Source organism: Pinus tabuliformis, chromosome 1_1 (assembly GCF_031772625.1).
Source record: "Pinus tabuliformis cultivar Carrire ecotype Pingquan chromosome 1_1, CPIR1, whole genome shotgun sequence".
NCBI lineage: Eukaryota > Viridiplantae > Streptophyta > Pinopsida > Pinales > Pinaceae > Pinus > Pinus tabuliformis.
In genome coordinates, this window is record NC_142297.1 from 961650535 (window position 1) to 961666229 (window position 15695).

The following is a 15695-nucleotide window of genomic DNA, read 5'->3' on the forward strand; positions in this document are numbered from 1 at the left end:
TGAATACAAAGTGAAAATCTTTTTTTTAACTATGTACAAGCATGAGAATAATGAAGTAGCTGGAAAGGTATAATTTCGTGCTACTAAATGAAACTTTAAACACTCAAACAAAAAAAGTGAAAATCTTTTAATGAAGCAACTGGAAAGATATAAATGTGTACTTCTAAATGAAACTTTAAACCCCGAATAAAAACACCGTAACATCAATCATAATCATAATCACTAAGTGAAAGCATAATGAAACTTTAAATACCAAATAAAAACACCGTAACATCAATCATAATCACTAAGTGAAAGCATGCATACACCAGACAAGAACACTATCATTAGTTTATTGAACACGATTGGAAACATACAATTTTCTATAATTCAGTCTCTCCATTATGGTTCTCTGCAATTCCACCCCTGCTCTGGAGTTCATGCAATTTTATGGCTCCACCTTTTCATTAATGTTCTGCACCAAACAGTTCCTGCCCGCCAATGATGACGTTTGCCTGGTCAATAAAGTCTGCTATCCATTCTAATTTCCAGGAGAGCATGATGAAGATGAGTATGTGCGGTGCCTGCAAGCCGACGATGACGTTTCTATCTGGTCAATAATGTTTACCATCCATCATGATTCTTGTGAAGATGAATGTATGCGAGTGGATTCATTTGATGAAGTCTGGAGAAAAGAGAAGTGCTTCACAAGGGAATCCCAGTTTCTAGCAGACGACCCGCCATCGACCACGGCTGCCCGAGCGACTTGAGCCAGATGTTGGACTCTGCCTCTGAGATCATGATCCCCTTCATTCTCCAGGACGACCCTCACAACCCTCTCCACCTCTTCTCTCGCCACCACACCACCGTCTCCCCGCCGTGCTCGCACGGCAACTCGGAGCTGTTCGATGAACCACTTGGCATTAAGGAACTGCTCACCCGCCATGGGCCAACAGATGATGGGTATCCCTCTGCTTACGCTCTCCACCATGGAATTCCACCCGCAGTGGCTGATGAAAGCACCTGTGGAAGGATGAGACAGGATGAGCAGCTGCGGCGCCCATCCTCTGATCACCAGGCCTCGCCCGGAGGTATCGCGTTCGAATCCTTCCGGGAGCAGCGACTGCGAGGAGCCCCTCTCGTTCTCGGTTTCCGGCGGAGTACGCAGAACCCATATGAACGGTTTCCCGCTACCTTGGAGCCCAAATGCGAGTTCTCGAATCTGGGCAGCGGACAGAAAATTCCTGCTCCCAAACGAAACATAGACGACCGAAGCTGGCGCTTGTTGGTTCAGCCATTCCGAGATCGATGCTTCCCCTCGATCCAGAGGGGTTGTAACAGAGGATCCCGCGATGTAATCGTAGGGTAAAATGGGGCCAACGGTCCAGACGGGCTTCCCGCTGCTTCTCTCCATGTATTCGATAATCTCCGGTTCCAGCTCCAGGAACGTATTGACGATGTATCCACAAGTGTGGCTGTTTTTCTTCACCTGCCGGCTCACAAACAGGTGCCATGGATTAGATCCCGTGGCCTTGAGCAAGCTGGGAGTCAAATCCGATCGATTCAGAGTCAAGAAGGTGGGAACGTCGGGGAGAGTAACGGTGTCGGATTCGTTATCCAGGTGGGGTAGATGAAGCCAAAGGGAATTGTAAAGCAGAGTCCCGTAGGTCGGGGAAGTGTAAAACGTGAAGCCGGGAATGCCCATCTTCATAGCGGATTCTTGTACCCATCCGGTGAACATGTCGCCAATCACACAGGTCGGTTTCATCCATTCTTCGTCGGCGTTTAACGCTAGGCTCTGCAGAAGGCCTTCGAATTGGGGTTGGAGCTGTTCCGTGGCGAGATAGAGGTTTTGAAATTGTTTTGGGTGGAGGGTGTGACAGCTTTCTTGGTCTGGCGGGAGGCCGTCAAAGGGCGGGAGCGACAAGTGGTGGAAGCGCAGGAGGAGAGGAGATTGTGGAGGGGGGAGTCTGGAAGCGAGAGCGGTTGCGTTGAGAGGAGTTGTGACGAAGGTGACAGCGACGCCTCTGTGTGCGAGATGAAGAGTAGTTTGGAATGCAGGGATTAGGTGGCCCTGCTCCAATGTCGAGAATACCACCACATGACTCCTCCTCCGCTTCTGCATCTCGATCTCCTTTTTCGTCTTCTGCGAAGTGTTGCTCTACCCAATGCTTGGCTGGGCTGAAACGGGGACCGAAACCAGTAAGACAGTGGGGGGAATCTCTACAGAGTAATATGGTCACCAGAATGGCAGCAGCCCACTAGAGCACAGGCGTCAGCAGGTGGACTTTCTACAAAGACATCATTGGCCCACTCCCTTTCTGTAATGCACCTGAGGACCACGTGGCAGGATAGGAAACACTTCAAAGACGTTTAATGTACGCTGAAAGTGGTCCCAAAAGCCGCGGTGTAACTCTCTCACAGATGTCGGTCACACTAATCAAATGACGTAGTAAATCACGGAAATTCCCAGATGATGATTTTGAAATTTTGCAATTTTTTTTTTTTTTTTTTTTTTTATAGTTGTCAAATTCAAGAAGGGTTTTTGATGTTGCTCAATTTATTTTTATTTTTTAAAATATGATTCAAACATTTTTACTTGTAAATTTTTTCAGATTCCAGCCATACTCGATACTTACTCGAGTAAACTACCCCTAATCAAATTTTCAGATTTATGATTAAATTCGCTAATAGTCATTTTGAAAATATGGAATATTGGCTCATTTACATAGTAATAGTGAATAAATTGGAAGTATAATAATTTTGGTATAATAAAAAACCTCAATAACTTTAAGCTCAGATTTCAACACTTTTACTAAGATTTTGAACTCAGATTTCAACACTTTTGCTTAGATTTCGAGAAAAAATAATTTGAGAATTCAAATGATAACCAAGAAAGAAAATTATTATTTTATTGGAAATGGAGAAAACTATAATTTTAAATAATTAAATTTTGAGATCTTTAGATTTCTGAGAATGTTAAATATATTTTAACATTTAAAAATAAAGAATATAATCACATCGAATAATATAATTAACTTCATATATATATAACTTTAAAAACATTATGATCTCATTAAAAAAATAATTTAATTGAATAACTGTTAAAAAAACACCAAATATTCACTGCTTCATTAAACTACTCATAGTTAATAAAAATATTAATATATTATAATTTTAACACAATTTAATCACATTTACTTTGAAATGTAGATTATACTTGATAATAAACCATATATATAAAATAAAAAAACTTTCAAATTCATTTAATTTAAAATTGAATAAAATAAAAAAACTACTCATTCAAGAAAGCCCATTTGTGTAATTTAATAGGAAATTAAATATATTAAATCCAACCTTAATACGAGATAAATTTATATCCTGCCCTAAAACTTTGATAAATATTTCTTTTCACTCAATCTAATATGAAATGAAATATGTTAAATCCAATCTTAGTATGAGATAAATTTATATCCTCCCATAGGACTTTGATAAAACTGCACAATACTGCAATTGAACCTTTTTCCAAAAGGAAATCTTAAAAAGACTATGGGATAAAACTGCACAATACTGCAATTGAACCTTTTTCCAAAAGGAAATCTTAAAAAGGGAAGAATGCTTTCAATGAAGTAAAACGCCGTAATTTGTTGTTTTACCGAATTTTGGGAAAAAATCATAATTTCTGAGCCTTCCATGTCTGAAGATTTTAATCGATGAAAAAACATCAAACGCATTCAATGAAATAAAGTTTCAAACCCTTGTTCTGTTGAATTCTGGAAAGGTTAAAGTTTCTCACAACAGATATATTTAATGAAAAATTTCAGGCATCATAATTTCGGAGCCTTCAATGTCGGAAGGTTTAAGTAAAATTTCAAACCTCGGTTTTGTCGAAAAAGGATTTTGGAAAAGGTAATAGTTTATGAAATCATAATGCAAAGTCTATTTCACAATGAATCGTTCTCTATAATAAATTTTAGTTGAGTTAGAGAGTGTAGAAAGCCAACCTTCATCATGCTAGATATCTGTTCCTCAAAAGTTTACTCTGATCTCTCTTTATTTCATTTTAAAGTTGTAACAAGAGTTTCTATTAAAGAATGTGTTAGTCAAATTCAAGAAAACATAGAAGCCATCCAAACCATTTTTCTGTTAGATTTCAAATAAATTCAACGAAGCCCGCAAACATAATACTTCATATGTCCATCTTAGTTGTACAAGAGTCGAGATGGTTGCTTTAACTCATAGAGATTAAACACATTTGTCGTAGCAATTATAAGAGACCTCACTCATAACAAGTACACTGACTCCCTACTTGGTGGGATTGTTGCTCCTATGTCCAATGGGTCAATATGGTTTGATTGTTATCCAAATTTCTCAGTCTATGTCTTTGATGAATGTATTAAAGACATTCTGCAACTACAGATCAAAACCTCTGGATTTGATATGAAGAAAAAAGAGAACAAATATTTCAATCCATACAAGGGCTTGTTTTCCGCATACAAATACCTTGTATCTTGTTGTGTTACATTATCCCAACCAAGATTCAAAGTCAAGTGTTGTAGTCATTACAAATGCTCAAAATCAGAGGATTGAACAACATGTCATAAATGGGAAGAATTAAGTTTTCCAGAAAATTGGGTAGTTCACATGCCTAGATCTCCAAAAATACACAACATCACCTCTGCACAAATTCAAGAGAATCCCTCCTCTGTCATTCTGTGATTTCCAAGGAGATCCACCATCCCAACTCAAAAAATTTAAAGAGAATGTCAAGAATATAAAGCTTCTCATCATATTTCTTCTGAAGCATCTGTTTCACATCATCTATCCGCCTGTATAGATTGTTCCCACATTGAGTTATTTGAGCTTGCACAAATTTTAATTTTTCAGATTTAGTAATCAAGTGTCCTACCTATCATACATTAGTAAATATAAAGTCTCTTTCACATATTACCTCCCGTAGAAATCATAATCCCAGGACAGGGGAAGCTCAATCTGCTCTGTTAAACAATTATTGTCCAAATCCAAAATGCAACGACATCTCATTTCCACATGATACTGTCATCATGATACATGAATTTCCATCCCTCGAAAATGAAAATCCAAGGCTACCAAAAATGTTTAAAAAAATGAGGCCGCTAGGTATGCCCTGATATGGATTAGGTTATTTAGAACAGATGGACCATCTCTTCCCATCAAGCCGATTTCAGAACCCTGTCCCAAGTGATTGCAAAAGGCCATCTAGGCCTGATATGTTTAAGTTCTTCTCTCTCGTGGAAAGTTGTCCTAAGTATAAAGTAGATTCAAACTAGATGAAAAGAACGATAAATTGGGATTTATTTACTCATCCAAATGCTAGGGAATTCAATTTGACTACATCCCTAGCAGAAAAAAAAAACAAATCTTTCATTAAGATGGAAGAAATATTTAGATTATACAGATTCATGGATTTCTTTTTATGAATGGAAGAAGCAAGAAGAAAACATGGATTTACGGATGTTATCAGCAAAATCTTCTTCTAAACACTATTGGAAAGCTTGTGATGGTAGTAAGATAGAATCCACCTCTACTTTTCCTCCATATAGAGGAATAATCCTTGAAGAAACAGGAAAGGTGGTTAAAGCAGTGCCCTTAGTCCTCAAAGATTACTTAGCCATAGGAATAGAGAGAAGAATACAAAGAGTCAGTGAACAAGTAAATTGGACCAATAATGCTTTGAAAGGTTTAGATACGCATGCATCAACATCAAATGCACAAAAAGAACAAGTAGAGTCTTTGCAAGTCTCTATAAACAATATCATAAAAGTCTGGATAATTTCGAGTTTTTTGTTTCTACGATAGAAGGATTTGTACAAGAAGGTCATAGTGAAACAAGAACATTGTCTGCAAAAATAGATGGATAGTTTGAGGAAATTGAAAATAAAATCCACAAAGCTTTTGCATTGACCCATATAAAGATTGAAAATCTTTCCTCACAATTGGGAAAATTGTCTTCTACATCCAAAGATAAAGACATTCCTTCTTCACTATTGTTTAGCCATCCTATCCCTGTACATTCTATCCAGAAATCAGTAGATAAATTTCCCAGTTTGTTTCCTAAAGAAAAATCAGAAAAATTAGAAACCTCATTTGACTCTCATCTACTTCTAGTTTATGATCCATTGCCCAGTGAGTACTTAAGATATCCTACTCCTGATTTGAGTGGTAAGGGTAAGTTGCCAGAATCTCAAACATTTTTCAATGATGCACATAAAGAATGGAACATTGACAATCTAAGTTCCAGTCAGATAAGACAAATGATTGATCAAATGTTCACTGAATATAAGCTAATGTGCATGAGGGGTAAAAGTGAAGTAGAAGCCTGTAAGACACTAATTCAGTGTTTTACTGGTACACTCAGAAGATGGTGGGAAACAAAATCCTCTCTAGCATTGGTAGATAAAAAGGCAGAATAAGTAGTTAAAGATGAAGCAGTGGATGTTGTACATAATGAACATGGGAATCCCCAAAATAACATGATTGGAGCTCTAACATCATTCATCCTTGAGCACTGGTGTCGTGCAAGATCAGGAATATCAGATAAACGCTCTCTTATATTAATGAATCTCAAATGTAAAAAAATGACATAGTATGAAGACTTCCATAGGGATTGGATTCAAAGAACCTATGAAGTAAAAGATAGCAAAAATATCTTATGCAAATAGGTGTATCTTGCAGCTTTTCCTTCTCAATTTCTAGATTACTTGAAAATTCAAAAAGTATTCCAAAAGCCCTATGAATATTATACTTGGGGAGAAATATATAGTATTATAACAAAAGCCTTGGTTGGACTATGCACAAATATGAAGGTGAATAAATCTATACAAAAATTGTACAGGCTACATGACAGTAGATCTATCTGCAACAAATATGGTCTATCTATAGATGATCTTGTTCTACAAAAGAAAAGGGTGAAGAAGGCCATCAAGAAAATATCAAAAAGAAAAATGAACCATCCTGCAAAACCCAAAAGAATAAGAAAAGCAAAAGGCTACTACAAAAGAATTCCAAATTCCCACTATTATGGTCCTCAAGATATTCATCTTAAGACTCACAAACAAGAAGCCTCGAACAGACTCATATGTTGGTTATGTGGAAAAAAATGACATACTTCAAATAATTATCCAAGGGGGGAAGAATCAAAACACACAAAGGGAAAAGTCCCAAGAAAATGTTTGAAAATACCAACATGATAGGAAAAAAAGAGAAGAAAGAAAACCCTTAGTCCACATTCAGTGCTATAAATGTGGTTCCAAACTATATAAAACTGAAAATTGTCCCAATATTCATATCAAAGAAAAAATACATATTATGTGACAAAACTATTGTGATTCTACAGAAACTTCCAATTTTAGTAATTCTGACACAGAATATGAAGATGATCATGAAGAATTTTTTCTTGCTGACCGTTGTGACTATATAGATTCAGAAGAATGTCATTGCAAAGGCTCACAGTCAGAATCATAATATAGCACTAAAGATGAATCTTCCTTACAATAGAAAATAAAAATATGTATGGCACATAGTTCAGATGATGAAGAAGCTAAAGTCCTGATCGACATTAAGATGCTCCCTGAAGGAGAAAAGAAAGAAAAGTTGATGGATATGTTTCTGCAGATTATGATAACAAAATCAAGGGTCTACTTCAACTCCTTCAAGCAAAGGTACTATCTCAAAGACCCTCTTTGTTGATGCTTCATATGAGAAAAATAGTAAATCATTCCAAAGAAACCATCAACAAGATAAGTAGATAATACTCACATTAGATGAAGTCAGCCATGAAATAAAAAATTGAAGAAAGAGATTAGTGAACTTAGAACTTAGGTTTCTAGAATAGAAAAGCAGGAAGATTATATCTTAGAACAACAACCTCTTTTCAAAAAGAATACCAATGTGGAAATTTATGAGGTCAAGACAGATGATTTCTCAGGATTAAGCAACATGAAAATCATGGCAGTCCAACACCAACCATACCATGTCATGCTCAAATTCAAAATACAAGGGGAAGTATTTATTCTAAAGAATTTTTTAGACACGGGAGCTTACCTAAATGTGTTAAATAAAAATTCAATTCCTGCAAAATATTGGGTTAAGGCAAAAGGAAAAGTCATAGGATTAAGAAAACAAGAATACAACTTCCAATATGAAGTCCCTAAAGCTACCCTCTCCCTAGAAAATTATTTCATAAACATCAAATTTGTAGTAAGGGGTATTCTAGTCACAGAGGCTTCCTCTAACAGAGAATGAAGCTTGCAGATGAAAATGATTATGGATTGAGCTACACTAACTCTTATACGAACCTTCAAACAGATCCAATGCAAATGCACTCTTTCAACGGCCTCTTGCCTATACGAGAAAACTACACTCGAGGATCCTAAGCAAACCTCAGATGAATTTCACCCAATCTTAGAAATTTTGAGCATGGAGATGTAACACGGAATGGAACTTCTTATTTTTATTAAAGAAACTGGATATTACAGCAGATGGGTGTTACAAACAGATTCGAAGATCAAGAAGACACAAAACTATCTTAGGCCAAACCAAAGATTGACTGCAAAGGCATTTACTAGTTATACTAGCTCATTATAAGCTAGGAACCAGAGGCTTCCTGGCCTGTTGCAGACTATATCTATGAACTAGAGTAGTCTAAATCAATGGACTCTTTACCTATGAAAGTTTTTCCACTTTAGGTTCTCTCTAGGCTCACAGGTCTTGATGTGCATGCTTCTCAAACTTTCAACTCCTAGACTCTTACACACTGAGCTCTCTTAATTTCTCTCAAACTCCCAATGCCCAAAATGGTTCTCCTCCCCCTTATTTATAATAAGTTGGGAGGGGGACAAAAGGAATCCTATGGTACTACTAATGTTGACTAGTTTCTTTTCCGTAGATGTTTAGAGATGTGGGTCAAACCGCATTAGTCATCGGAGAAGTGCTCCAAGTCTCAGAGAATCGTCCAGTAAAGGTTTATAATAATGAATTTTTGGGACAGGGAGTTGTCTTAAAAGTATACAAAGTGGAGATGTAAGGCATCCCATGATATCTTTATTTACCTAGTGGAGATATTATCGAAATCCCACGACACTGATCACACTCATCATCAGGGGACTAGACTTTTACATTATTTTTACACGATGGATGCTTTTATCATGCAAAGCCCACAGGAAACGAATATATGTACAATAGTTATGTTCCCAACATATTTGTGCCAATGAATCTTTGTTTGGCATATCTTCCACTTTTGTCCCATGCTTTAAAAAATATGCTTCAAACTATCATGGGCTTCCCAAGCACTGTTTGATGCTTTATTTTTGCCATGACTAACCATTAGTGATGTTTAGCCATAAAATCCAAAAGAATCCCATCATCTTTGAATCTATTTAATTCTGCTACAGTTTTACAAGGCTGGTGAAAATATTCCATACATTCTTTGCATGCTTGGCTGTAATCTGATTGGAAATAAATGGGGTCCATAGCATTTTTGTTGATGTCGAACCATATCCACCATTCTTTTAACAAGTCTGGCCGATGTAGTAGCTGAGTGACAAATAGTGATCCAAATTTTAAGAGAGTATAATAAGTACCATCTGGTTTTTCTTTAGGTTCCACCATAACTTTTTATATCCATAGAAATCATAAACAAAATTAGGAAAAATAAGTTATGGATTGTGTTGAGGCCACAAGAGTCTATGGAATTTTGGATCTCTAACTCTATTTATCACATAATATTTGTGGAAAATATTAAATATGTTATTTTCCTCTCCCCAAATTATGTTCAGGTCTTTGAAATGAAGGTTTAAGTCATCTTTTGCAAGATTTTCCAGATGTCTAGAATGGTTAAAAACCATATCATGGATCTATTTGCTAGATTTTGGATAAACCTTTCGTTCTAGGACCAAATGTTGTATATCTCCATGAGGTTGGATAATTGTGTCTAAGACCTGAGTGTTTCAAAGTTTATAAGTTGGTTTCCAAGAATTTATATAATCTTCCCACTTCATTGAGTCTGGAATTTCTCTAAGAGTTTCATGACTAAGAACAAGATCCCATTCAGTTACTATAACCATTAGATGGGACTGTTCTTGGAGATTTTCTCTGTTGAGAAAATCAGGAATACAATTTTTATTGTCCTTAATGTGTTCAACTTCAAAATCAAAGTTTGTAAAGAGAGATTACCATCGTGCAAATTTTGGCTCTCATGGTTTCTTGGTGTCTTTGGTTAACACCTTTTTCATCGCTGAAGCATCAATTCTGAGAATAAATATTTTGTGTATTAGAAGTATATCAAATTTATCAATGTAATTCCATACAACTTTTACTTCTTTCTCAATGGTTGAATAGTTTTTCTCTGCAGGATTCCACACACCTGAGGCAAATTGGATAATTTTCTCTTGATCTTCTTTGATTTGCTTGAGGACTCCTCCCCATCCTATGTCACTGGCATCAGTTTCAACAATTTTATAGAGACTTTCATCAGAGATGTACAGAATGGGAAGCATTTTTACCTTTTCTTTAATCTTTTTAACAACAGTTGTATGTGTTGTAGTCCATGGTTCTGGATTCTTTTGAAGTCTATGATTTAGCATATTTCTATCTTGTGCACAATATTTGTAGAAATTGCAGACATAGTTGAGACAACCCAAGAATCGTTGAAGTTGGGTTTTGTCTTTAATCTCATTCGGGAATTTGTCTGCAAATGCTACTGCATGCTGCTGAAGAGAAATTTGGCCATTTTCTATGGTATGTCCAAGGAATTTGACCTTGTTATAGAAAACTTCCATATTTTTCTTGCTCACAACTAACCCACTACTTTTGACTATCTTCTTAAATTTATTTACATGCTTGGAGTGTTCATCTAATGATTTGGAAAATCCTAAAAGATCATCAATATATACAATTAACCAATCAAAATATGGTATGAATACCAAATCCATAACTTTTTGGAATTTGGAAGGAGCATGCTTGAGGCCGAATGGCATAACATTCCATTCATAATGTCCATAGGGGTCATTGAATGTTGTCTTGAACCAATTTTCTTCTTTGATTGATACTTGCGAAAACATTGATTTCATATCAAATTTTGAAAAAAAAAAATCCCCTGCAATCTTTGATATAATATTTCCCTTATGGGGGATTGGATAAGTATCATTAGCCAAAACATTATTTAACGCCCTATGATTTATCACCAATCTAGGTACTCCTCTAACCTGTTCAGAAATTTTATTTACATAGAAGCCATAACTATTCCAAGGACTGTGTTATTCTCTTATCATTTTTTCTTCAAAATATCTTGTATCTTTTTCTGGCATAGCTTTTTATATTCTTCATTCATGGGGATGTCTCTATTTTTACAGGGTTTTCCTTTATAATATGCTTTGTAGGGAAGTTCTACAAAGTATTGTTTCTTGTGCCAGAAAGCATTTGGTTCTTTTGCACAACATTCTTTCTCTAACTGTCCCTTTAATCCTTCTATTTTTCTGATGACTGCATCTTGCTTCAATCCTTCTTCAATCTTTAGATAAGATTTTAGATCATTGAGCTCTTCTAGATGTTTTTCTGTTTGTCCTAATTCCTGCATAGCTTGGACCATGGTTGAGATTCTTGGTGTTGATACAAAAGGCAATGTGATAACTTGCAAATATCCTTGTTGATATGGAACATAAATAAAATATCCAGATCTACCATCATCTAGTCATGTTGATCCATGGGGTTCTACAACCACAAGGAATGGGTTTCTTAAGATGAAATCTATTGGAATGCCCCCTATTGCAAATTTGATGTTTATGCAGTACCTTTCTAGGCAGAGGGTGGCTTTAGGGACTTCATATTGGAAGTTGTATTCTTGTTTTCCCAATCCTGTGACTTCTCTTTTTTCCTTAACCCGATATTTTGCAGGAATTGAGTTTTTATTTTACACATTTAGGTCAACTCATGTGTCTAACAAAGTCTTTAAAATAAATACTTCCCCTTGTATTTTGAATTTAAGCATGACATGGTATGGTTGGTGTCGGACTGCCATGATTTTAATGTTTCTTAATCCTGAGAAATCATCTGTCTTGACCTCATAAATTTCCACATTGGTATTCTTTTTGAAAAGAGGTTGTTTTTCTGAGATATATTCTTTCCGATTTCTTTCCTCTTTTCTATTATGGAAACATTAGTTCTAAGTTCACTAATCTCTTTATTCAATTTTTTATTTCATGGTTGACTTCATTTAATGTGAGTATTCTCTACTTATCTTGTTGATGGTTTCTTTGGAATGATTTAGTGTTTTTCTCATATGAAGCATCAACAAAGAGGGTCTTTGAGATAGTACCTTTGATTGAAGGAATTGAAGTAGACCCTTGATTTTTTATCATAGTCTGCAAAAACGTATCCAACAACTTTTCTTTCATTTCTCCTTCAGGGAGCATCTTAATGCCTGCTAGGAATTTAGCTTCTTCATCATCTGAACTATGTGCCATGCATATTTTTAATTTCTATTATAAGGCAAATTGATCTTTAGTGCTATATTCTGATTTTGACTCTGAGCCTTTGCAATGGCATTCTTCTAAATCTGTACAGTCACAACGGTCAGCAAGAAAAACTATTTCATGATCATCTTCATATTCTATGTCAGGATTACTGAAACTGGAAGGGTTTGTAGAATCACAATAGTTTAGTCCAATGATATGTATTTCTTCTTTGATATGAATATTGGGACAATTTTCAATTTTATGTAGTTTGGAACCACATTTATAGCACTGAATGTGGATTAAGGGTTTTCTTTCTTCTCTTTTTTTCCTATCCTGTTGGTATTTTCTAACATTTTCTTGAGACTTTTTCCCTCTATTTAGTTTTGATTCTTCCCCCTGTGGACAATTATTTGAAGTATGTCATTTTTTCCACATAACCAATAGGTGAGCCTATTCGAGGCTTCTTGTTTGTGAGTCCTAAGATGAATATCTTGAGGACCATAATAGTGGGAATTCGGAAGTATTTTGTATTAGCCTTTTGCTTTTCTTATTCTTTGGGGTTTTGCAGGGTGGTTAATTTTTCTTTTTGAGATTTTCTTGAGGGTCTTCTTTACCCTTTTCTTTTGTACAACAGGATCATCTATAGATAGACCATATTTGTTGCAGATAGATCTACTGTCAAGTAGTCTGGACAATTTTTGTATAGATTTATTCACCTTCATATTTGTGCATAGTCCAACCAAGGTTTTTGTTATAATAATATATATTTCTCCCCAGGTATAAGATTCATAGGGGTTTTGGAATAATTCTTGAATTTTCAATTAATATACAAATTTAGAAGGCAGATCTACAAGATACACCTATTTCCAAAATAGATTATTGCTATCTTTTACTTCATATATTCTTTGAATCCAATCCCCAGGGAAGTCTTCATATCGGGACATTTTTTTACATTTGAGATTCATTAATATAAGAGAGTGTTTATCTGATATTTTTAATTCTGCAGCACACCAGTGTTCAAAGATGAATGATGTCAGAGCTCCAATCATGTTATTTTGGGACAACATCCCCTGCTTCATCTTTAACTATTTCTTTTGCCATTTTATTTACCAACGTTGGAGCGGATTTTGTTTTCCACCATCTTCTGAATGTGCCAGTAAAAAACTGAATTAGTGTCTTACAAGCTTCTACTTCACTTTTACCCTCGTGCACATTAGCTTATATTCAATGAACATTTGATCAATCATTTGTCTTATCTTATCGAGACTTAGATTGTCAATGTCCCATTCTTTATGTGCATCATTTAAAAATGTTTGAGATTCTGGCAGCTTACCCTTACCACTCAAATCAGGGGCAGGATATCTTGAGTACTGGTTGGGAAATGGATCATAAACTGGCAATAGATGGGAGTCAAATGAGGTTTCTAATTTTTCTGATTTTTCTTTAGGAAACAAACTAGGAAATTTATCTACTGATTTATGGATAGAATGCACAAGAACAGGATGACTAAACAATAGTGAAGAAGGATTGTCTTTATCTTTGGACGTAGAGGACCGTTTTCCCAATTGTGAGGAAAGATCTTCAATCTTTGTATGGGTCAACGCAAAAGCTTTGGTGATTTTATTTTCGATTTCCTCAATCTATCCATTTATTTTTGTAGACAATGTTCTTGCTTTACTATGAACTTCACGTACAAATCCTTCTATTGTAGAAACATAAAATTGGAAATCATTCAGACTTTTATTTATATTGTTCATTAGAGACTTGCAGAGACTCTACTTGTTCTTTTTGTGCATTTGATGTTGATGCATGCATATCTAAACCTTTTAAAGTAGTATTGGTCCAATTTACTTGTTCACTGACTCTTTTTATTCTTCCCTCTATTCCTATGACTGAGTCATCTTTGAGGACTAAGGGTACTACTTTAATCACTTTTCTTGTTTCTTCAAGGATGATTCCTTTATATGGAGGAAAAGTAGAGGTCGATTCTATCTTACTACCATCACAAGCTATCCAATGGTGTTTAGAAGAATATTTTGCTGATAACATATGTAAATCCATGTTTTCTTCTTGCTTCTTCCATTCATAAAAAGAAATCCATGAATCTGTATAATCCATATATTCTTTCCATCTTAATGAAATATTTGTTTTTTTTGCTAGGGATGTAGTCAAATTGAATTCCCTGGCATCTAGATGAGTAAATAAATCCCAATTTATCATTATCTTCATCCAATCTGAATCTACTTTATACTTAACACAACCTTCCATGAGAGAGAACAACTTAAACATCTTAGGCTTAGATGGCCTTGTGCAGTCACTTAGGACAGGGTTCTGAAATCGGCTTGATGGGATTAGATGGTCCATTTGTTCCAAACACCCTAATCCATATCTAGGCATACCTGGTGGCCTCATTTTGCTAAACATTTATGTTATTGTTGGATCTTCATTTTCGAGGGATGGAAATGAGATGTCGCTACATTTTGGATTTGGACAAGAATTGTTTAACCGAGTATATGGAGCTTCTCTTATCCCGAGATTATGATTTCTATGGGATGTAATATGTACAATAGAATTTATATTTATCTATGTCTGACATGCATGCCACTTGATTACTAAATCTGAAAAATTTAAAATTTGTGCAAGCTCAAATAACTCAATCTCGGAACAGTCTGTACAGGCGGATAGATGATGTGACACAGATGCTTCAGAAGGAATAGGATGAGAAGCTTTATATTCTTAGCATTCTCTTTAATTTTTTTGAGTTGGGATGGTGGATCACCTTGGAAATGACCAAATGGAAGACGAGGGATTCTCTTGAATTTGTGAAAAGGTGACGTTCTGTGTTTTTGGAGATCTAGGCATGTCAACTACCCAACTTTATGGAAAACTTAATTCTTCCCATTTTATGACATGGTGTTCAATCTTCTGATTTTGAGCATTTGTAATGACTACAACGCTTGGCTTTGAATCTTGGCTGGGAGAATGTAACACAGCAGGATACAAGTATTTGTATGTCGAAAGCAACCGCTTGTATGGATTGAAATATTTGTTCTCTTTTTCTTCATATCAAATCCAGAGGTTTTGATCTGTAGCTGCAAAATGTCTTCTATACACTCATCAAAGACATAGACCGAGAAATTTGGATAAGCCCATTGGACAGAGGAGCAACAATCCCACCAAGCATGGAGTTAGTGTACTTGTTATGAGTGAGGTCTCTTATAGTTG

At 35.7% G+C, this 15695-nt stretch overlaps 1 protein-coding gene across 1 annotated transcript; it reads right to left on the bottom strand.

The window, feature by feature from the left end:
• Positions 1-210: 210 nt before the first annotated feature.
• LOC149217688 (scopoletin glucosyltransferase-like) lies at positions 211-2362 on the bottom strand. Its single transcript, XM_089393037.1, has one exon. It carries the CDS (start codon positions 2102-2104, stop codon positions 614-616), a length of 1491 nt encoding a protein of 496 aa, XP_089249163.1. The 5' UTR covers positions 2105-2362; the 3' UTR covers positions 211-613.
• Between the last annotated feature and the right edge of the window lie 13333 nt (positions 2363-15695).

What these genes read in the sequence shown, in the direction of transcription:
- LOC149217688 (XM_089393037.1), bottom strand. Translation starts at nt 2,104, where the DNA reads ATGCAGAAGCGGAGGAGGAGTCATGTGGTGGTATTCTCGACATTGGAG.